Source organism: Vigna angularis, chromosome 2 (assembly GCF_016808095.1).
Source record: "Vigna angularis cultivar LongXiaoDou No.4 chromosome 2, ASM1680809v1, whole genome shotgun sequence".
Taxonomy (NCBI): domain Eukaryota; kingdom Viridiplantae; phylum Streptophyta; class Magnoliopsida; order Fabales; family Fabaceae; genus Vigna; species Vigna angularis.
The window spans coordinates 51,985,115-52,009,287 of NC_068971.1; the positions used below are offsets into that span (position 1 = coordinate 51,985,115).

General features: G+C 32.3%; 3 protein-coding genes across 8 annotated transcripts; all 3 read right to left on the reverse strand.

The window, feature by feature from the left end:
- Positions 1–964: 964 nt before the first annotated feature.
- LOC108329074 (trans-Golgi network-localized SYP41-interacting protein 1) lies at positions 965–9,156 on the reverse strand. The gene is made up of 9 exons (XM_017563075.2): positions 9,125–9,156; positions 8,805–8,980; positions 8,434–8,715; positions 4,855–8,340; positions 3,720–4,542; positions 2,980–3,623; positions 2,380–2,530; positions 2,224–2,305; positions 965–1,464 (listed from the first exon to the last, which is right to left on the reverse strand). Exons 2-9 carry the CDS (start codon positions 8,922–8,924, stop codon positions 1,362–1,364), a joined length of 5,691 nt encoding a protein of 1,896 aa, XP_017418564.1. The 5' UTR covers positions 8,925–8,980; positions 9,125–9,156; the 3' UTR covers positions 965–1,361.
- Positions 9,157–14,014: 4,858 nt separating this feature from the next.
- Positions 14,015–16,024, reverse strand: LOC108327721 (E3 ubiquitin-protein ligase AIRP2). 3 transcript variants are annotated; one of them, XM_017561412.2, is made up of 5 exons: positions 15,634–16,024; positions 15,160–15,322; positions 14,967–15,033; positions 14,579–14,819; positions 14,015–14,469 (listed from the first exon to the last, which is right to left on the reverse strand). In XM_017561412.2, the coding sequence occupies exons 1-5, from the start codon at positions 15,720–15,722 to the stop codon at positions 14,259–14,261; spliced, it is 771 nt and encodes a 256-aa protein (XP_017416901.1). In that variant the 5' UTR covers positions 15,723–16,024; the 3' UTR covers positions 14,015–14,258. The 3 variants fall into 3 exon arrangements, with proteins under 3 accessions (XP_017416901.1, XP_017416902.1, XP_052728993.1); XM_017561413.2 differs by having other exon boundaries at positions 15,160–15,206; positions 15,634–15,776; XM_052873033.1 differs by lacking the exon at positions 15,634–16,024 and having other exon boundaries at positions 15,160–15,625.
- A 2,386-nt stretch (positions 16,025–18,410) lies between these two features.
- On the reverse strand, positions 18,411–24,027 carry LOC108329700 (probable LRR receptor-like serine/threonine-protein kinase At1g67720). Of its 4 annotated transcripts, none has more exons than XM_017564044.2 (15): positions 23,828–24,027; positions 22,954–23,491; positions 22,268–22,779; positions 21,990–22,119; positions 21,611–21,682; positions 21,462–21,530; positions 21,266–21,337; positions 21,080–21,148; positions 20,753–20,919; positions 20,418–20,671; positions 19,975–20,101; positions 19,828–19,893; positions 19,547–19,733; positions 19,328–19,460; positions 18,411–18,852 (listed from the first exon to the last, which is right to left on the reverse strand). In XM_017564044.2, the coding sequence occupies exons 1-15, from the start codon at positions 23,898–23,900 to the stop codon at positions 18,538–18,540; spliced, it is 2,784 nt and encodes a 927-aa protein (XP_017419533.2). In that variant the 5' UTR covers positions 23,901–24,027; the 3' UTR covers positions 18,411–18,537. The 4 variants fall into 4 exon arrangements, 2 of the variants coding, with proteins under 2 accessions (XP_017419533.2, XP_052728994.1); XR_008246997.1 differs by having other exon boundaries at positions 18,712–18,852; positions 19,567–19,733; XR_008246996.1 differs by having other exon boundaries at positions 18,712–18,852; positions 19,328–19,479; positions 19,567–19,733.
- Between the last annotated feature and the right edge of the window lie 146 nt (positions 24,028–24,173).

Genomic DNA, 24,173 nt, shown 5'->3' on the forward strand with positions numbered 1-24,173 from the left:
GGGTGTGAATATCTAACCTACGGAAGAAGTAATGCACTGCCGTGACTCCTTCATCTTTATATATAATCTTCACCTCGTTATTAACCAGAGAATATGTTATTATTGAGAAATATTTTTGATATATCTAATACTCTTACATTGTTTAAAAATTAAAATAAAATAATTTATTTATTTTTTCAATTTTCAGAAACTTTTTTAAAGATAAAACTCTAAAATAGAATAATAATTCAAGTATGGTTGTCCATTATGAATGAAGTCAAAATATAAAATAATAAAAGATAATAATACTTTGATAATATTTTTTTGACAACATTTTAACACCGTTTACATGTCATTCTGTGATTGTTTCATATTGATTTTTATGATTATTATTATTGATTGTAAAGTAATTTTGGATCAATTACAAAATTACACATAAATAATGTTAAAATATTATAAAAAAAATGTTGTCAAACTATTATTATCGAATTATAAAATAGTTCTTGATATTATCTTGGTGCCGCACCCCATCAAATTTTTTCTGCATCCCATCAAAGCTTCTGGAAAAAAAATTTCCGTAATAAGAATGTGCGATTGTCTTCTGAAAAAAAAAAATGCAAATTGATTTAGTGTTTTCCAAAATATAAATTCCGGAATGATAACTTCCTTGTTTTTCTTCCTGCATCCCGATATAAGTGATACTTCCCAAACTATTCCTGGTTGAAAATATTATAAATTTTGTTATACCCCCCTTATTTTTTAAGTTTTTAGCGCCACGTTGACTTCTTCAATTAAGCAATTGAAAATCATTGGCAAAAAGAAAAATATTGAATCATTTAAAAGCATATACTAAATTGAAGCTAAAAAATTGTAAAACAACTAAAAAAAACTCAATAATGAGAGAACATAAAATATTAAACCATAAAACAATGAAAACATACAAAATCACATATACAAGTTCTCCTTGATAAAGAGAGAAAAGAGCTATCCTTCAATTGGTCTCTGTATAAATGAATCACCCTTAAAATCCTTCTACATTTTTATTACATTGGCATGCAAAAAAATCATCTACCTACTTTCTACCCACCACATACTATGATATTGAAACAATTGTAGGTCAATACAATGGAGGGGCTTCGTTTTTGGAAAAAAAAAAAGCTGTCAAAATATGAGCCCTAACATTGAAGACCAGAATCTCTGAATCCCTAAAATGTGACTCCAGAGAACAAATAGAGGATTTTATGAGATATGAGAAAAACGGGTTAGGTTTCACTAAGAAGTAAAAAGACATGAATAAAAAGAGACAACTTTATATCTACAATACAATTTGCAGACGCGACATCCAATGTTGAGCAGTCCAGGTAGGTTTGATCTAAACTTTTCTACAAGATCGTCCCCAGCAGCCAGATATGCAAGAGAAGCAAATAACCAACAACTCCTAATCTTGCTCTAGGACGACTCATGAGAACTCGACCACCAGATAACCTGCATAGGGAAATCAAGTTCTTTTTTTTGATAGAGTTCAAAATAAATGGAACTTTGCAACAGTAAAACTAGAGTTGTATTCTCAGTTGCAATAATAAAAACATTGAATTTGTATTTCTGAAAATGCTTTCATTTAAAGTATTTATGTTCAATTAAAAGGAACTATTAGCATTAATATAATAGAGATCGGAATTTTCCAACTTATTTAATGATTTTATTTAGAAGTAGTTACCACAATGCTACTAAACATATACAGTTGTCTCTAGTTAAGCTATTTTAGCAGTTTTATCATTAAACAAACTAAACAACGCCAATAAATCAATTCCAATTATTCAGGGCCGAGTTACCTTCTTTAATAAAATAGAGTTTTTGAACAAATCTTTAGTCCCTTTTTTTCCAAAGAAAATGTCATGGTGTATGGTGATTTGAATTTGATACTAGGATAAATATATCTTTTTTTTCCTAAATAATTCCAAATATATGTAGCCTTAAATTTTTTTCCTATATAGAATGAAACCATTTTAACAGTCTAGTAACTGCTTCATTTAACGCTCTCCTAACCATGGATCTTTAGCATCCTCTGGCCGGTCTTTCTCAATACAGCATGGTATTTTTTGAGATTCTACGCACAAATATCATTAAAATTTTATGTCTTCAACGTTCGGCCATCAATTTTACCATGTAAATTCTACAATTCTTTCATGTTAAACACTCTTCGTTTACCTCGTTTAAAAAAGTAAAAGAAAATAGCAATTTTACCAGAGTCCATCAATACGATCTGCAATGAGCTTTCCATGTTTTGGTACAAATCCAGATGTGTTTAGAGACTTGAATACGCGACCTGCAAAGTAACCTAGAATTAAGTCATCAAATTTTCAAATCAATAATTCACAATAATGACAAGCTCATAATTACCTTTATCCTCATCCGTATCCACTCTGTTAATCAAATTATCAGACTCCATACTAATATCAAGTGCAAGATGGTCAGCAGATCCTTTTCGCATATTCCGCACATGAGCAGCTGATGAGACAGGTGATATTGCTTTCTTGCCACGTGATGAACCCTGTGCAAAGAAGCATACATTTAACATGCATTTCCCTTATTCACTTTAACACGTAATTCGAAAATGCATCATAATATAAAGGAATTGATAAAAGAAAAAGCAAGACATGATCAGTCAGAAATCAAACGAATATCCAATATATGTATGTGAAGGGAGAAAATTTCCCTTCAAAACAAATTTCTAGTTCATCCGCATTTATTTCAAGAAAAGAAATAAGGCAACGGTAGATAGACATATCTATTTGTCATATTTCAGGATCAATTCAGAAAGACAAAGGCAGGTGTTAACTAATGACACATTAAACCATCAATATTATGTCACAAAGAATCACAGGATATGTTTCTAATGAGTCGTTGAAACATTTGAACTTAAATATCCTTGCAGATCCACTTCCAATATCACATTATGTAAGAACTATAAGCTTAGAAAACAAGGTTAAGATTGACCACCTCTTCAACTTCAGTTATCTCAGACCCAGTAGGTAATGAGGATGCTTCATATATGCTCCTGTCCTGGACAATGTCTGGCTGAGAAGTCCTATCTTGAAGTGAATCTTCAAGTAGTTTAACCTTGGTTTTTAATTCATCAATAACCTTCTGACTTCCAACTAACTTAATATCAAGTTCTTGGGCCTTAGATTTTGAATCATCACATTCTGAACGAATGGCAACAATACGTTTTTCCAATGCCGGTATTAATTCCTTCAAATCCTTAGATTTCCTACTTACAACCCATTCACCGGTTCCCAAAGAAATATCCATAATTTTTTCTAATACATAAGTGAGCTCAGACAATTCATTCTTGAGCATATTTGCATCTTCACAGTTTCTACTGAGTTGTTTAACTTCCTCCTTCATATCCTTAATTTCAAGATCCTTTGTTTCAAGGATTGACTGCAGCTTTTCTTTATCATGAGACATAGAGTTTAATTGATCATGCAACCTAGTAATACTATCAATAATGTAAGAGAATTTTTTCATAGGGGCTGAAGTAGGTAGCTCCAAGTCATCTTCAGACTCTACAATAGGGATTTTGATCCTATCTATCTTGTCAAAGACATCTCTCATTTGAGATGATGTAAGGAGGGAGTTTTCTGCCAATGGAAAAAGAAGATTTGAAATTAAATCAACATATTAAATAAAATAAAATCCAATATGCTTAAGTCAAGAAACATGTCAAATTTCTTTACCTTCTTTTGCTAACAAAGCATCTTGCATTGATGAAATCTCAGCCTCTTTTTCTTTCAATTTTTCTTCTAGGGCATGATAACTTTCTAACTTATCTTTAAGCTCACTGCCAGCACTTTGGAGTGATTGAATATCAGATTCCAGCAGCGAAACTCTGTTTTTATTTAAGTCTCTATCATCTGTGACTAATTCAAAAGCAACTGTTGCTTCTTTCAATTTATTCTGTAAATCTTCAATTGTTGCATCTAACTGCTCACTTCTAAATTCAAACTGTCTAATCAAAGCTTGAGTTTTTCTAGAAGTACTAATCAACTTATGTGTGGCCTCCAAGTATTTACTGTTCTTATGATGATCTGCTTGCGCACCTGCTTCAAGGTTTAACTTTTCAACCTCAGAAATGGAGTCTAGCAGCCCAAGATTCTTGTCAACTTCACTCTGAAGTGCAATGGTAGAATCAGTGCATGCAGATAGCAATACATTGATATTGTTTTGTAAAGTGGCAATGATATTTTCCTGTTCTTCTTTCAACTTTTTCATGGTATTTGCTTCTTCTTTCAAACTTTCCATGTTCTGAACAATAGTCTCCGAGATGGTCTCAGTCTCCAACAGTTTTCCATGGAGAGGAGAAATAAACTCATCCATAGAATATGAAAATTCGTCAAACTTATCTGCAATGTGTTTGCTGCTCAACTCAAATTCTTTCACAATCTTTCCAAATGATAAGATTATGGTGTCAATATCAGCATCATCAATCTCTGTGTTTTCCAGTTCAACTTCAAAATTTTCAGGACCATCCAAGAATGTTGTTCTCATAATTGTATTTTCCTGGAGCAAACAACACATTAAGACAGAAATATAGACAAAAGCATTAACAGAACAAAAACAACAATAGACACACACACAGAATGATTTAACAGAATGAAAAGATTTGAAACAGCACATTTGATATCAAAAGCCATGTAATTTTCTAATCAATACACATATCATGCATTGATCACCATTAACTTTTTTCAATTATATGTAGACACATGTTACTCATGAGAAGTCTTGGACGGCACATTAACAGGTTAATTAAGTATTCAACGTACGAAATAAAAGAAAATAATAACAACCAAAAGGGGGTGGTAACAATACTACCTCCATCACTAGCTGTCCCTTTGAGTCCTTTGCATTTAAGGCAACATTATCTCTAATTTTGTTGACAACTAGATTCATATTCTTCAGGGTCTCATATTTCCTCTCAAAGAATTGTTTTATTCTGGGAAATAGAGTAGTGTCCTTCATGAGCACCTGAAGATCATTAAGAAGTCCAATGAGCTTTAAGGACCTGCTTTCTAAGTTGCCATTCTTTCCAGCTAACTCGTCCATGCATGAATTTAACTTCAAACTGAGTGAAGATATCTCCTGTTTTGCAATTTCATTTGAATTTTCTAAGGCGGAAACATCATCTTGTGCCTTTGATAATGCATCCTCCAGTGATTTTATAGTTTCAGAAGCATCTACCAAATTGTTGGCATGATTTGCAGCTTCATCTTGCAGCTTCTTCAATTCATTTTCCATCTCAGTCTTGACAACTTGATCAGCATTATACTTTTCATTCAATAAATTGACATTACCCTCAACCTCAGATAGTCTACCTTCTAGATCCTCTATTTTCCTGCTAGCCTGTGCCATTTTGCTTGTTTGGCTGGCTGCTTCATCTTTAAAACTCTCTAACACTGTCTCTGCAGCTACTCTGCTAACTTGAGCCTGCTCTTTTTCATCAGAAAGAATAGAAATATCTTTTGCTGCTTGTGATAACGCCTCTTCAAGTGACTTAGTAGTACCCTGAACCTGATATAGTTTATCTTCTAGATCCTTTATGGTCCTGCTGGCCTCTGTCAGTTTGCTAGTTTGACTGGCTGCTTCATCATTAAAACCCTGTAACACTCTCTCTGCAGCTACTCTGCTAACTTGAGCCTGCTCTTTTTCTTCGGAAAGAATAGAAATATCTTTTTCCGCTTGCGATAACGTATCTTCAAGTAACTTCTTAGTACCCTCAACCTGATATAGTTTATCTTCCAGATCCTTTATGATCCTGCTAGCCTCTGCCAGTTTGCTTGCTTGACTGGTTGCTTCATCTTTAAAACTCTCTAACTCTCTTTCAGCAGCAACTCTACTAGCTTGAGCTTGCTCTTTTTCTACGGAAAGAATAGAAATATCTTTTTCTGCTTCTGATAAGGCATCTTCAAGTGACTTGTTGGTACTGAAGACCTCGGCAACTTTATCTTTAACTTTCTGTAACTCTTCCTCCATTTTTCCCTTCAGATATTCTAATTCTGTTTTCTCTTCAGCAAGTTGAGAAACACTGTCATTTGAAGACGATAATTCCCGTTCAAGGGATTTTACAGTGGCTTGGGATTCAGCTACTTTAATTTCAAGTATACTGGCATTCTCCTTCACTAGTTGCAACTCTTGCTCTATGTGTACCTTGGCATCTTGGAATTCACTGACATAATCAGCAAGCCACTTCACCTTTTCTATTGGTTCATCAAAAGCAGGCTCAACAGGAAGAATGATACCATCAATACACTCCATCACTTTCTGTAACATGTTATTGCTCTCAGTTAAGAATTGGTCTAACTGATTCCTCTCCCTTTTCATTTCCAGAAGATCAGCCTCCAGCTTTGGGATGCTTTCCAAATCACTGGACAATCTGTTGATCTCATCCCTGTATTCAGAAACAGCAGATTCTTGCTTCTGCAAATCAACCTTCAACTGCTCAATCTCTGAGTTCCTTTCATTTAGAAAACCTTTTAGATTGTCCCTATCCTGAACCAGCCCCTTTCCTTTCTTAACTGCCATGGACAACTTATCCCTAAGCATGGCAGTCTTCTCCTCTGATCGATCAAGATCTTGCAGCAGAGAACTCCTTTCTTCTTTCAGAGTTACAATTTCCTCAGATGCCACTTTTAGTTCTTCTGAAAGTTTATTTGTACTTGATCTAATTAGCATCTCCTCTTCTAGTATATCTTCATAGAGTATTAAACCTTGGTCTCTAACATACAAGAGACTTTGAATGTTTTCAAACAACTCAGCATCAATCTTAGATGCTCTAGACAAGGGACCACTCTGCCCTTTTAGAATTTGAAAGCATAAATCGATGATCACAGAAGTGTTGGAATAGTCAATCCCTTCATCTTCCTTGTTCAGGCCACAAAGATCAACTAACATATTGACTATCTGATCCTTCTCCAAAGAAATTTGACAGTTCTTGCCAAAAAGCTCATCATATTTGAACTTCAAATCAGTTAATTCTGACAGAAGGAAATATTTTTCCTGCAATTCCAGCACAAGAGAAATACTCAACTGATCAATATTGTAACGGGATGCTTCCATGATTGTGGAATTTTCTTCCTGTAGAGTGTCCATGATCTCCCGGGCCCTAAGACAAGAATCCACAATCCAATTCACTTGTGATTCCAAATCATATGATGAAACAGGCTCTGGTATGTCCACTAGAGATAGAGATTCCTTCAATTTGCACAACTCTATGAAGGCTTCCTTCAGTGTATTTCTCTCATCCGCAAAACATCTGAGTTTCTCTGGCACATCAAACATTCCAGGATCATCAGGTTTGGCATAAGACAAGATTTCTTCCACTTGATCCCAAACTGCATTCTTTTCTAATAATGAGTTCTGTAGGGAAACGACCATATTTTCACTATGGACCAACTCTTCCTTAGCAACCTCAGCAGCTTGGAGTGCGACTGACTTCTCTTCCAATTCAATCAAACATTTCTCAAGCTCGCTGGATTTATCAGCCAGAGACTTCTTTAACGAATCTCGCTGCTGTACCAATGCCTTTCCTTTGGTCACAGCCATACTAAGCTTTTCTTTCGTATTAGCACATTTAACCTTTTCCTGCTCAAGTTCTATTTTCAAATTTCCTAGCTCAGTATTCAATGTCCCTAGCATCACCTTTTCCTTATCAAGCTCATCAACCAATTTCCGGTTTTCATCTTCTAACTGAGCCAGTTTTTCAACCAATTCTGTTTCCTTTCTTTTGAGCTCCAGTAACCCACCATGAGCACCAGCAAGTATGCTCCCATATTGCTGCTCTTTAGAATCCAAGCCTACCTGGGAGAAAGATTGCCCAAGTTGATAAATTTCAGAAAGAATCTGATTGTACTTTCCAATTAAACGGGTATTGCCTTCTTCAATATAAACTATTTTCCCACTAATAGAATCATCCAATACTTGTTCTTGAGTGACAACTGTTGCAAGAGAGGATATCATTTTATCCATCAAATTCTCAACAAAACGATCCTTTTCAAGTTGAGCTTGAGCTGAAACCTGAAAATTATCATTAGATACCATTAACTGAGCTAGCTTTGTATTAAGATCCTCTATCTCACGGTCCCTGGTAGACAGATGTTCCCGAAGATTACTTATAGTGGTTTCACTGTTTGACCGTTCTTCTGAAGCAGTGTTCACAAATTCCAAACATTCTTTTATCATCTCCCTCAACGGAAACTCACTCACGTCCCTATCTCCAACTTCAGTTCCATTCTCTTTGCCATTGAGAGTCTTTAGCTGACAATGAAGATCAAGCACTCCCTGTGTAACAGTTTGTCTTTCTTCCTGCTCAACTCAAAAAAGAAATAATGAGTACTTCACATCAAAATTCATTCTGTGCAAGCTAAAACCACTCTCAAATTAATACAAACGACAAACCTGGTATTCCTGCACAATCCGTTCTTTCTCAGCATCAGTTTTCTCCAGCTGATCTGGGGAGTGAGAATCCCCGACTCCATTGCCCATTTCAACAGAATGTCTCTGCTGGTGATGCATAACTTCATTTTCCTCCGTTCCGTCATCTTCATTCTTCTCTGTTGAAACTTCTTCATCCTTTTGCCCGGTTAACTCATCGGGACAATCAACAAACATGTCATCCCTGGCAGTATCCTCTGCAGACTTCTCATCATCAGGTTCTCCATGATCAACACGCTCTCCCTGCTTCACTCACATTAATCGAAAAGCATCAGTGCTCCGCATTGCCCAATTTTCGTAGCTTGAGTAATAAACAATTGGTAACCAATAAGTACCTGGTCTTGATTTGTACCAGTGTTTGATTCGTTATCCACATTTGATTGCTCGTGCCCCACACCACCCCCTGAATCCGAATCCGCTTCCGGAACCAGCTCCGCTACGTGATTCTCAGACATCTCAACATTCAAATTCCTCACTCCCAAACGAGATTCGGATCTGCAATTTCTATTTCCTTAAAAAAAAAATGCACAAACGATAACTCAAACAAAAATAAAACCAATTAAATACAAATTCAAATGAATTAAATCAAACAGCAAATGAGCTTGAACATTTATTTTGATATATGAAACCCTAAAATGAAATTGACTTGGAAAACCTGAAATAGCAGAGTGAAAGCCAATCAAACTGTAAATGCATACCTGTTAAGACGACGAATTTCGGATTCTAAGAAAAATAATAAAATTTAAAAGCAGATTTTATTTTATTAATTTTTATTTGGTTATTATTATAGTTTTGGATTATTGGTACTACTACAGATCCTGAAACTGGTCTGTGTCTGTGGTAAACGGTAACGTTGTCAGACTCGTCGTTGACCTTTCTGTCCTATTTCTTTGGTACTCAAAAACGACGTCATTTGGATGCGGAAGAGCTGATACGTCACTTTGTAATTTTCTATAAATTATAATTTTTTTCGTTTACAAATTACTTTTTTTTTCAAAATTATAATTTACCTGTGTTGGTGGGATTTTTTTAAGACAACAATTTTTTTCATTTAAAAAAATATATGATTTATTAGATTTTTTAAATATATTTTTTTATAACTAACATTTTGTAATTACATTTCAATGAGTTTATGTAGTAAGATTTTTTTAAGGAAATTGCAGATTTATAAGTTTTAAAATAGTTTTATGATTGTTTTGGAAAAAGTTTAAATTATAAGAACTAACAATAAGAAATAAAGTAAAGTAAATAAATATTTTAATTTTTTATTAAATAAATAATTAGTTGGGACGTGATACTATTAAGACGAAGTATTATCCTAAATTCACCTCAAACACACCTCGGGAGAGAAATTTGCTAAATCTTTTTGCATTAATAGAAAGATAAGATATTAAATAATAAATAAAAAAATTAAAACAATTGTAAATTTGGTTTTTTTCAGTTTTTATTAAAAGATATTTATTTTATTGAATGTTTAATTTTTTTATATTTTTAAATTAAATATTAATTGTTTGATTGTTATTTACGTATTTTTGTATGAAAAATAAAAAGACGGTTTATTTAAGTTCTAAGTTTAAATATTATTAATTAAGTTTTTATTAAAGAAACTTTTCAATTGTCCAAAAATGTCACAGTTTTTAACTGAGTTTCATTTTAAAGCTTTAAATAAAACATTACAAACTAAAACAATAAAAATAAATGAAGTACCGAAATTTTAATTTTTTTTACCAAATTTTTTTATTTCTTATCTCCTCATGATTAAATTAATTTTTGTTTAAGTATTAAATTTTAAAAAAATATGCTACTCTTTTATGAAGATAATTATGATTTTCAAACTTTATTTCTTCAGTGTCCAAATTCACAATGTCTTACTTAAAATTACAAAAATAAACACTTATCTCACCCCAGTACTGGTTATTCAATTAACATGATATAAAAAGCTTAAACACTCGATGAAACAGAAATTTTTTACAATATTTAATAAAAATATCCATTTTTTTTTCAATAAGAGTCACATTACTCAACTTGTCAACAAAATCAATTCATAATAACTAAATTAAAGAATATAATTTTTTTAATAAAAATTCAATTAAAATTACATAAACACCACTGCCATAAAGGTTATAGTTATATTAAACAAAATTTAGAAATGAATTACTTAAATTCACCACTGACATAATGGTTAGTTATATTAAACAAAATTTAGCAATGAATAGAAAATAAAATAAACAAATCCAGAAAAAGTTCCAAGTTATATAATGGTAGTGATAATACTCATAAAAAAAATTAAAATCCAAATTCAATACATTCATAACGGTAACTGTTAATTAATTTTAAGTGTAAAATAAACAAAAGTTTAGTTGGGCAAGGCTGTGTTTGTTCCCCTGACATTTATTGTCACACACTTTCTTTTGACTTTGCGCTGTCTTTATTGTTTATTATTTTTATTTTCGATTTTCTGTAAGTGGTCTTGTCTCTGCTCTCAATGGATTGGATTGACCGGTATGTAATACTTCTTGAAAATTAATTAGCATACAATATACCAATTCAAGGTTTATGTACAAGGGGTCAATTTTTTTTCAAATTTACGTGTCTCACTTTTTAAATTTATTTGAACTGAAGTTGAATATAAAAATCCCAACTTTAGCATAAATAAATTTTAAACATATATTACATTATAATCTCAACATATACATGCTTTATGTATGAAAGATGACATGACATGAGAGTCAAGCACTAGAAAGAGAAAAACTTTATAAAAAAGTTAAGTAGTACGATGAATTTAATAAGAAATAACTTGACACGATAATTAAGTAGTACTAAAATATTAGAAAGATATTTAGATAAATTAGTGGTGCATTCCAATAATTTGATAAGATACATAAAAAAAACTCAAATAACTTTTCAAGAAGTCTAGATGTCTACATAAGGTGTATTAAGAATCTAAATTTTTCAACAAGAAGTCCATATGTCTAGTAAGGAATATGAAGAACTTAAATAGCTCAACAAGAAGTTCATATGTCTCAGTAAGGTGCATGGAAAACTCAGCTCAATAAGAAGTCTAGATATCTCGATAAAATGCACGAATAACTCATATAACTTGATGGAAAGTCCAAATAGCTCGGTAAGATACATATTATATCACTCACTTCAAGAATACATGCATCTTACTAAGCTATTTGAGTTCTCCATGCATCTTACTGAGTTATATGGACTTCCTACCAAGTTATCAAATTTATGTATACACATTGTCAAGTTATTTGAACTTTTCGTTGAGCCATGTGAGTTCTTTATACATTTTACCAAGTTATATGGATTTTCTGCCAAACCATCTAAGTTCTTCATGTACCTTACCGGGCTATTGAAATGCATCACTGGTCTATCATAATGCACCTTGCCGACCTCTCAACGTTACGTAACTGTCTTGTTGAATTATTTTTGTACTTGTCCTTCTTGTTCAATTTCACATGCTACTCAACCTTCTTAGGAGTTCTCCTCTTGATTGTGTTTCACTCTCGAATTACGTTCCATGCTCAAATCACATGTATAATGAAGTCGATATTTCATTCAAAATCGTTTGCATTAAAATCTTCAACCCTATACATGATTTCAATTTAAAATTTATTTGTTACAGTCGTCATTCTCATGTACAACTTCAAGTTAAAGTCATTATTTACAACTTTTACTTAAATTTTAAATGGTGATTAATTAAGTTTCATCTTATCGAAGTTACTAAAATTACATACAACTTCAATATAATCAAGAATCATCCATACTATTTATCACTTTTTCGAATAAAATTATCAACCTCAGACAACTTAATCCATATGTATAATAAATTTACAAAACGATCCAAATACTTTAAGTTTAAAAAGAAAAATGACCCATTTTAATAAATAAACCTATAATTCAATCATATCATATAATAATAATAAGACATTAAGTCACCTTTAATTATAATAATGATAAAAGGGTTAGCTCCCATGTCAAATATATCAAACTTGATAGCTAATTTATTTATACTTAAACTCATGATGTAAACCTTCCTATCATATTCATATACATTCTATTACGATCATTATAAATTATAGATTAATTTGAACCCTAGAAAATCAAGGAACTACTAATTTGCATAAAAAGTCTATATGAAAAGTTATACCATATTCCACCTTACACCAAGACTAATATTAAATGTGGTAGAATTGAAAGAAAAAAAAGTTGTATCAATGCAAAACATAAATGTCAATTCAAACTTCTGTACGAAAATTTCAAAGACCACACGTCACTACATGTAAAAGCATTCAGATATTTCCCCCACCTAAATGCTTAAGCTTTTAAAGATGATTAATTCATGAATCAGACATAATATCAAAGATATATAATCAGTTACAGTACTTTGTCTTTATACAACTCAACCTATGCTGGCAGTTTAGGTTATCTTAATAAAGGTGGAAAATGTATTTTCCTAATTTTTAGTACATGCTTTTAAATTTCAGTACACAAAATAATGAAAGGAAAAAAAAATATATTACTTTCAAAATAACTGTGTTTGTAGGCTCCATGTTGAAATTGAAACTAACACTTACCTGTGATATTATATTTTGAAGGCTATAATTAATTAAGTTCGAATTCTTTCACTTTCATAAATTTAGGCATTTTTTAAATGATTTATTACTAAAAACAAATTGTTCATTAAATAAAAAAAAACTTTTTAAACTGATTTTTTATTAATTATATTATATTTTTAATATAAAGATAATATTATAGTTAACATGAAATCATGAAAAAAAATGTTGCTTTAATTGAAAATATGTTAAATAATAGAATTGTTATATATATCAAAAACTTTCCATCAGCACCATTAATAAAATCGTCGTTGTTATTAAAAAAAATCAGTTAAAACAATAAATTTTACTTATAATTTTATATTAGTTATAATATCATTCTGTATTAAGTAGAAAACTTCATATTTAGTAATAAGTAAGATAAATAAACAAAAATAACAACTACATCAAATGAATAACAGAAATTAATTAAACGATAAAAATTCAATTAAAAAATATAATTTTATAAAAATACTTAATAAACTAAAAATTTAATAAGAATTATGTTACAAATATCAAAATTTAGAATAGAGTTGAAACTTAATTAAATTTATTTTGAATTATATAAAAGAAATCCATTTGGCTGATTCACACGGTTCAATCAATAAATAAATAGTTCTGTATTCTTTTATAATCATCAAATTTTAGGTTATATCTTTGGGATTCCTTCTATCCATTCTTAATATATTTTTATCTCTTCTAATAATAGACTAGAGAAATCCATTTTGAGATTAGAGAAACTAAAAATATAAAATATAAAATAATAAAAACTAAAATGGAACCTTATAAATTTTAGAGAAACTTAACAGAAACTTTGCCCTCATTTATATTTTAGAGAACCTTATGATTTTCCAAATGTTTACATTTCCAACATACATTACAGTCACAACAGAATCATTTTCTCAACATCAGTCTGTGGCAACAAGTAACATACAAGAATATTTAACTTAATGGATCCTTCATACAAGGAATTCCAGGTTAATTGCAAGAACAATGTCTACAATGGAGATACATCACAGAAGTAAGAAGAATGGTTTTTCTGGGCCAAAAAACCAGAAATATCTCTTACCAGAACAACTGTGATTACATTACCAGAGTATTTTCTTTCCAGACTCTATTCACATTTGTATTCCGGAATTGACTATCTGTACATTTTTTTCCTTTTTGTTCTTATTCAATGGAAAATTAAATGAGGTATTCATAATACATTAGGAAAAGTGCATCTGGGTGATCTTTTGGCAGCTTGCTGATATAGAGGTAAAAACGCAATAAATCCTCTTTAGAAACTGTTTCTGCATCAACAACATCATCGTCACAAGTTAGCACCCATAGATCCTCTGAATTAACTCTCCTCAAACTGCCACGACAAAAAGGACAAGACTCTGATTTTCTGTTCCTGCAATTGAACAAGTCCAGCAGCACAACCGTCAAAAATGATAAACCATTGGAAATGACATAAAAAATTGAAACTTGATCATATGGGATATGAGACATATTTTGATTACCACTTGCGGTAGCATTTGATACACATGGCATGGCAGCAACCAGGTAAAACCATTTTGGTGCAAGGCTCTAAGCAAATTCCACATTCATCTTCTCTTTGCAAATCAATATTGGTTAGTCTCTCACTTGTTTCAATCAACTTATTGCCATGACTTGAACCTTCTATGCTTGATTCTCCTGCTTCAACAGCCTCCAACTTCTCCAAACTACCATGAAGCCTTTGGAGAGATGGCAATATAACGGCTGAAAGTTCAATTTGTGATAACATAAATAGTGTGAGGAATAGTCACCAATGGATGACAGCCACATACGGATTATACTTTTGATTAAAGAAAAATATTAAAAAATAAAAATGGTTTTTTTCTTTTTTAAAGTCAAATATTCACGCACCATAAAAGTCCCCAATGGTAGCCTTCCTTCCATGGGTAGACATGTTTGATCTACCATCATTGTGTACCTTTGGTAAATTATAGAGCAACAACATCAAGAGAAAAAACATGAAACATGGGTATCATATACCAAAGTGTCCAAAACAGTAAAACATAAAAGGATCAACAGAGAGAGATAGATAGATGAAGGATACCTTGTATATAATTATGTGGAAGAGGTTGAGATACCTATGGAGAAAGCCTGCACAAGAACAATCCATCCATTGTAGAAATAACAGGAAGAGAGGAGCCAACTGATTGTAAACCAATTTCATTTGAAGAACAGTCCCACCCTTGGCTCTGGGAATTGCAGCAGCCCTAGAAGAGGGCAGCACAACACACAATCCAAATTCAGAAGGGGGGCAACAAAAAAAAAATAACACAATCAAATTCACCACTGACAAACAAATTCCTATCATGAGCAACAAATTCAATGACCCTATCAATACTTGATCCTGTTCCTTTTATAAAATTAACCAACTTGAAAGCAATTAAAGGGGATAATCAACAGTACCCAGAAGACCATCCCCACACCCACTTCTTTCCCAGTACCCAAAACACACATATACAAAGGAAAGTTCATAAATTGATGAAAAAAATTTAAAGGGTAGGGGAAATATTAGACTCACAAAGCATTAGCGTGCTGTATATCAGCTTCAAGTACTTTGAGGGAATCGTGGTAAGGTAAACGGGAAAGTTGGTACGGAATCATTGCCATCTTTCCCTCTTTGGCTTTACTTTGTGGAAAGCTGAAGCAGAGAAGAAAGAGAAAAACTGAAGAGGGTCACAGAAAGAGAGAGAAGTGATCAAATTTGAGATGAAGACCCTTATCCTAATCCCCACCTAAAAAAAAGGAAAACCAAGATAGAGAAGTGATGAATTGAGAGAAGAAAAAGTAGGGCTAAGCTTTTTGATGTTTTGTGTCCGAAAGTTTGAAGCTTTTGAGAGATATATGAGTTGAGGAGAGTGTGGTTGGGTTTTGGTGTTTGGGTGTTGCGGTGGGTGAGGTAAGGAATGCCGTAACAGAAACGATGCGTTGCGTTGCGTATTGCGTTTTTTCCCATGACGAGATTATCACCATACCTACGATTATCACTACGAGACAACGAGAATCATACGATATACGACGCAAACTACAACACACAAGAAAACAGACAACTTGGGTTTGTAAGTAAAAGAATATTGACAAGACATTTAATGGATAAAAAATAAAAAAAGGTTAACCATTAAGATGATCATGGACTATTTTTAAGAAAATAAATAATTTCCTAAATTAGAAATCTGTTGAATTTTTCTGAAAAATTAAAAGAGTTGACACTAATTTTCATAGTTTAAAATTGTAAGGAACTAATAATTTATGACAACTTTAAAATCTTTAAAGATTCGGTCAAAAAATTATATGATAAGATTTAATTAAATGATGTAAGTTTAATGACAGGTTAAAAAAAATTAAATAGTTGAACGACCGAGTAATTTAAATCAATGCAAAGTTTTGATCAACTCTACTGGGAACAAAAATTAATTTAAATTGAATTTTGTCCTTTCTTAATTTTTACCCACGACTTACATTTTAAAATTTTAGACTTTATGTTTAAAAAAGTTCTTAATTTTGTTTCAATTCTAAATTCACGTTTATTTGTTTTTATTTTACATTTTGTTATTGTCTGGAACATGTATGTCGTCATATCAGGTGTGATGAACTTGAAGAGGTAGATATTTATAAGTATTTCAACATTCAAAGTCATAAATATTTTATAACTTTATTAATAATGATAAAAAAATGCTTGAAAACTTGAAAATTGTTGATATGTTTTTTTTCTTACTTTTTTATATTATCTGGGTTTAATCATATTAACATGTTATTTTAGTGAGTCTGACATTACTATATCATCAACGTAAACTTCTATATACTTTTTTATAAGATAATGAAAAATTTTGTTCATTAACCTTTGATAAGTTACTCTAACATTTTTCAATCCAAAAGACATACTTTTATAATAATAATTGACTTTTTCTTAATAATAAATAACGTGTAGGTATACATTGAAATTTGAAGAGATAATATACTTCGACAAACAAACAAAAGAACAATATCATATTTTTGACAAACCAATTTTATACAATAACAATTCTAAAATTAAAAATTAATATTTTATTCTTTTTATTGTCAAATTATATCGATAAAACTATTTTATTTTTGCTTAAAAGTTCATGTAAACATCCACATAACATCGGATAACGCACATTTGCATTGAGTATTCTCACACCAATACTTGATCCACACGAAAAAAAAAATTAAGATATACAATAAAGATTATTTATTACTTTCAAACACATGTTAGAAATTAAAAATAAGATTTACAAAATTTAATAATTTTAAAATTGAAAATTTCTTTTACAAAAGCAACCGAAATTCAAATATTAAAAAAAGTGCATTAAATATCCTTTTTTTTATGTTTATATGTTCTATTCTATCCCAATGTTTTTTGTATAACACGCATGGTTTGGCTGCTCACTGAATAGAAAACATTACGTTAGCAATGAATATTCTAAATAGCATTATATTACATTATTATTGTTATTATCATTATTTTATTTTAGATTCCAGGATTAGGTTTATGTGCTGTATATATAATCCATCAAAATAAAGTCAAATCCACGCATACTTTATTTTATTCTAATCAAGATTAGGATAATACGTTACAATATTGAAGCTTCTTCAAATGAACGCTCATAATTCGATATTATGTATACCTATGTTGTATAATATGCTCAATTAATTCGACAACGACGAATGAGACTTATTGGTAATGATTTTAATTTTCAAGTAATCAAATTATTCAAATATTCAAATCATGTAAAATTTCGGTCTAAAAATGGAGAAACGCAATACTGTCAACTTTTTGACTTTTGTTTATTTTAACTCAAAAAAACTGGACAAAACAAAATTGTGTTTGCCCTTTTCCGAATCAAGTTATGTAACTTATAATGTTAATAAAAACAAGTTAAGTAACGTTTTCAACAATTAAATTATGGATTTTCTCAAGTAAATTTCTTTTTTTTCTTCCTTATTTTAAAATTTTTGTTTGGCTATCTTTAAGGAAAGGGAAAACTTTAGATAAAGAAATTTGTTTAAATTTCTGACTAAATTAAATCGTCGTCTTTAATATTATTAAAAGTTGTTTTGAGATAAAATTATTGTGGAGATACAATATTAATAAATTAAGAAATTGACATTAATTTTAATCTAATTAATTTTTTTTATTTTTACTTAATGTAAAAATTAATATCACTTATTTTTCGAATACATATATACCCAAATTAAATTCAAATAACTTGTTAATTCCAGCAAGTGGTCAAATAAAGATAAGAAAGAATTATACATTTTCTTTGGTTGGTTCTAAGATTTGAAGGTTATATCAATATTATTGGTATTAACATATATTAGTACTATGACAATGGACAAAAGGCAAAAGAAAACAGTGATAAACAATGTACAAAACTCACCATGATGTGAAGAAAAAATAGAGAAGTTATCTGGCTGAGGGGAGGCAAGAATCAGGGCTCTCAATTTCTAGAAAACTTGCAAGCAAAGTCTTACGAGAAGACTGTGGCTTTGAACCGCTCGAAGATGATAACTTGAGTTGATTTTCTGTGCCTTTTTCAATGCTAGAAGCATCTTGTATGGCCAAAATGACCTCTTGCATTTTTGGCCTGTAGGCACCGTGTTGTTCTACACATTGCATAGCAATTTCAGCAACCCTCCAAATTGATTCAGTTTTGGCATTCCCCACAAGGGAAGGGTCCATAATGCTTATCACATCTCCTTTACGAATTAAGGATCTTACCTGCAAAACACGTAAATTTGCATGTGGGGCTGCCATCAAAGTATTCAAAGAGGTACTTTCTACAAAAATTAATGCCTAAAATGAACTTTTGTTCCATAATCTTATTCTTTGGTCTTAGTTTATTCTCTCAAGTCAAAACCTTTTCACTTTGATCCCTTGAAATAATTTCGTTGGACCAAGTTTTTCACTGTTATATATGAATTTACTGTACTAATTTGATTAACTTTATGACATGTGGTAAACTAAGAAAATACGACACACCCCACATCAGATAAGTGTTTGCTAATTCAGCTGAAAGAACAATTTCTTCCAATAGAACTACAAACTTTTTAAAGTTAGGGACTGTATTTAACCAAAACTAGTTGATTCTTGATCACATTTAATTGTTGCACATGTTTATGTTTCAGCTTCTGGTGTGGCAAACTTTGTGGAAGCTATTTTTTGACTTTGGATTGTTGAGAAAAGGATAACATACCCAGTGAACGATGTTCATTTCAGGACCATAGTCTTCTGAGGATACAGGTTTTTTTCCTGATATCAGTTCCAACAGAACGACTCCAAAACTATACACGTCACTTTTTTCAGTCAATTGCTGATTTGCGTAGTACCTGTTGAGGGGTAAAAAACCTGAGCTCAGTGTTTTAAGTAGAAATGATGTTTTGTTGAACATAGACACGTGAGAACCATGGCTTACTCAGGATCCAGATAACCTACAGTTCCCCTTGCAACACTTGATATGTGTGTTAAATCTTCTTCAGCGAGTATTGAAAGTCCAAAATCTGACACTTTTGCTCTCATATTGATGTCTAGGAGAATATTGCTTGTCTTCACATCACGGTGAATGATACTTGGATTGCATCCTGTGTGTAAGTATTCAAGACCTACAGAAATAGAAAATGGCTCTTTAACTGTTAACTTGGAAGTGAAAAGATAAAATTACTTGTGGAGCGACCAATAAGCTAGCCATTAATCAACCTCTAGCTGCATCTTCTGCAATTCGAAGGCGAGCTAACCAATCCAATTGCTTCTGGTTCGAACATTCTGTCAGAGCATTATAATTTATATCAGATCACAGTTTTTACAACTAGGTAAGTAAATGAGCATCAGGGTGTGGAATTAAACCGTGAATGTACTCCCTTAAAGTGCCGTTGTGCATATACTCGTAAACCAGCATATGCTGATATTCTTCTTCACAATATCCAATCAGAGGAACCAAGTTTCTGTGATGAATTCTTGATAAGAGGGCTACCTGCATTTGTGACTCTACAATCAATGCGATGAAAATTAAGCTGTTCTCATTCTCGTCAGTTATTTTGGAAACTCATGTTCGAAAGTAAGTCTTCTGGAGTTAGACATGAGATGGAGTTGAGAAGGTTTTATAGTGCAATTTTTAAGTTATTTGAGAATTGATATCGTTGTATCTTTAACATTAAGAATGCTGTGTTTATGAAATTCAAGGATCACGATCCTTTTGAATGAATGCAGCCAAAAATCTATAGAATGACACTGATTGACTGACTATACTGAACCAAGCCTCATTCAGAATTCAATTACGGAAATGCTACCTCATTTACAAATTGCTGGTTCCCATAGCTTGATGGATCGGTCATAGTCTTAACTGCCACCTCTTTTCCATCACTCATTTTCCCATAGTAGACAGATCCAAAGCTTCCTTTGCCAATTTTCTTTGAGAAATTATTAGTAGCCTCTTTCAACTCAGAGAGTGTAATATAGCAAGCAGTACCTTCATCCATTAAATTTCCACCTCGACCAAATGAGTATCCAGTTAAAGGTTTAGTACTGCTGCGCCCAGAAATACCTGTAAGGCACAAGATTGTTTTTATGGTAGAACTTCATATTTTTCAATTTACAAGTATCAAATTCGGCTTGGTGCGCTAACCCTTTTCATCTCGTTTCTGTCGAGAAGTTTTTCTCCGCAGATTAAGCAATAGAACCAAACTTGCTAAGAATAATATTAATAGAATCCCTAGTACTCCAATAGAAATTCCTAGCATCAACTGAAAATGCTTCTTGTTCCCTTTATGCAGTTCAGGATTATCATCAAAGCTTGCAGAAAAAATAAATATCGGTTACTTCAATCTCGATATTAAAGGCATAAAAAGGATCCTCGTCCTACCATATTTATTCAAATTCAATTGGGTGTCTAGCATCTTCACTTAAATTGACCTAAAACTAGAAAAGAAATGTTTTTGATGTGGGTACTCACTTGAAAATGATTTTGCCTGACAGTAAACCTGATGGTATTACCCCACTAAAAGAGTTATTCTGTATGAACCTGCCAGAGATGAGAATGATTATAATAAGTGTCTGAAGGGTAAAATTATGGTACTAGGAAAATGCTTCAAATTCCCAAAGTATAGATGATAAACATGGATGATCAAGTGCTGCATACAGTGCTTGTAAACTTGGTAAACTACCCAAGTAAGATGGTAAGGGACCTGTCAATCTGTTGTTCTCCAGATGCCTGCATGTCAGTAGTTGAGAAATTGAAAATAAGAAAAGGGAAACATAGAATGGTGTTTTCCTACATATTGATTCCACCACAACCTTTTCATAGAAGATTTTATAAGTGAAACTAAAGAACTTACACAATCTTTAGATTGACAAGATTGCTCATGTCAGGAAGTTGTCCTGTAAGCAAGTTCCCGTCTAACCACCTAAGAAAACAAAATGAATTACAAAAGAAACAATATCTAAAAGAAAAAAATTCTATTCTGAAGGTGATCGATTTACTTACAGTTCTGTCAATGATTCCATGTTGTTGAGATCCCTCGGGATTTCACCCTTCAGATTCCTTCGTGACAGATTTCTAATACAACTTATAACAATTAGTAAATATTTGTACTACTTGAAATTCTAGTAAATATTCCCCATGGCAAAATGACATGCAAACTATTGAAACATTTCATGATAATTTTCAATCATGCTTCTGCTTATTTGGTTCTGCATATATAATTATCACATATCTGCCATTCTATTATACCAACTTTAACAATTCAACACTGTTGTCTGCATAAATTCTGCTGTCAGAGATGACTTCATTCACAGAATGACAATTCACCAGATTAGAAGCTACCATAAAAAAAAACATCAACAAAAAGGTATGGAGGTGTTACATCTTTGTAATTCTTGGAGGTGTAGTTGTACTACAATTTATCCAGTCCCAGGGAGTTGGAACACAGGGATCACCTTCATTCATCAGGGCACTTCCAGCTGATAAGAAGCGAAACGCATTAACAAAATTTGCTGTAAAATAAGAATATGGTTAGCAACCTGTTCAGTCAATGCAGCAATGCAATCTTTTTTTTATCAAACTCTAATTATTTTATGTAACATCTTGGACGTGCAAGAAAAGATAATTTTTACAGATTATAAAATGATATTAAGAACTTACAATCTTGTCTGTCAGTTTTCGAAGCAATTTGCACGTATTTGCTTATTTCCATTGCATTTAGAAGAGGTCCTTGAGTAGAATCCCTGGTCTTAACAAAGGAGAACGAAAGCACAAACTCAAGACTCACGTTCATATAACTTGGTTCATAAAGAGTGTAGGTCCCATTGGCATTCTCAGCTATGTTCACCACTGCATTACTGTAGTCAGCTATGTAAGGTTGCTCCAATTTGAATTTTCTAGTCTCATTCTTAGCCAGATCTTCAATCTCTGCAAAATATGCATAAGCTCTAGCATTTCCAGGGAAGTCTTCCAGGTTTAGTCTATAGCTAAGGACTCCTTTTGTGCCAACAACTGCAGTCTGCATCACTTTAACAGGTGGGTATTCTCTTGTCTCTATTTCTATTTTCTTTGTTGTATTAATTCTTTCAGTGCCCGGGGCCACCCCAACCAGATAGTTTTGTCTTTTAATAAGATCAGACTCCCAAATTCTATCATATGGGTCATCTGGATACCTGATACATATTTGTTAATAAACAAATCAAGCTAATGGCACCAAATATATTCACCTTTTTTCCAGACAAAGTAAACAGTGATGCAAATTTTGTGTATACAGTTGAAACTCCCCATATTTGAGCAAAAAACTTTTGGAAGAAAAGGGAAAAAAATAGTATAAGGGGGTACCAGACCTGACTACATCCTCACTTGGAGCACCAAAGTTAATTCTTGCAGCCACTTTCAAGAAGAAATTGCTCTCAAAATCTGTGGCATACATAGAAAGATCCAAGGGCCTTAGTTCAAGGGTAGATATGAAGGGAGAACCGGTGGTAGCACAGCACACGCAAACATCAATGGAGTTTGAGGGTGCCCTGAAGATCATTTCCTTAACATAAGTTCTTGTGGCATCATATATTGACACAGTAGCCCATTTTGTTGCATCCAAATAGAGCTGAAACTGAGGGTATGTGTCACCATCATCCAAGATACCATACTGAAACGTTGCTCGCACTAGATACCTTCTTCTCTGCTCAGAACCAAGTGTATAACAGTATTTTCTGCTGTCAATTGGAAACTCTCTGCGTCTCTGATACTGAACCTTGTTTTCTCTAGGATTTTGTACCAACGCTGATTTCCCATGTTTCATCATCCCAGAATCTGATATCCATGAAAGCCCCGTTCCTTTATCAGTGTAGTTACTCGTCCCTCCACAGTCAATACTGATAAACTCTGCACCCCAAATCAATTATCTCACAGATTTAGAGCCCAACAAAATTCTTCTAATTTTTGGTGTTGATCTTAATGCAAACATTTAAAGCGCATATTCCAAAGATAGAACTTCAGTTCTGACTAGAAAACAGAACTAAAACCACTTAAGTTAAGGGATTATTGCATCAAAATATTGTTCCTCTTTTCAAAATGACATGATATTTTGCAGAATAAACACGCTCTATTCAGGAATTTCGTGTTCATGAAAATGAGTTATAGTTTTTGTAATTCATGGTTGCTTGAAGTGAAATAGAATTCAGAAATAACTCCTTGACTTGCCTGCTAAAAACAACATACCTTGAAGTTGGCAAAGCACATGTGATCTCAGCACAAGAAGAAGAGTAATCACAAAAAGAGACCATAAACACATTGTATTTAGGAAGAGAAGCTAATAATTTGCATCAAGAAAATTGGGTGATGGACAAAATGAACTGTTTGTTGCTTGAACTCAGCATCACAACCAGCTTTCTCCCACTTAACTTTATCTTTTTTTTTTTATTATTGATTGTTCATTCACGTTTGTTGTATCTTTATCTGATATAGGAATCTTCTTTTTCTTTAAGAATATGACTTCATGTTCCCCTTATCTTTTTCTCTTTCCCTAGAAGAAATGTGGAAATTAATATCTGAGCCCACTGATTTG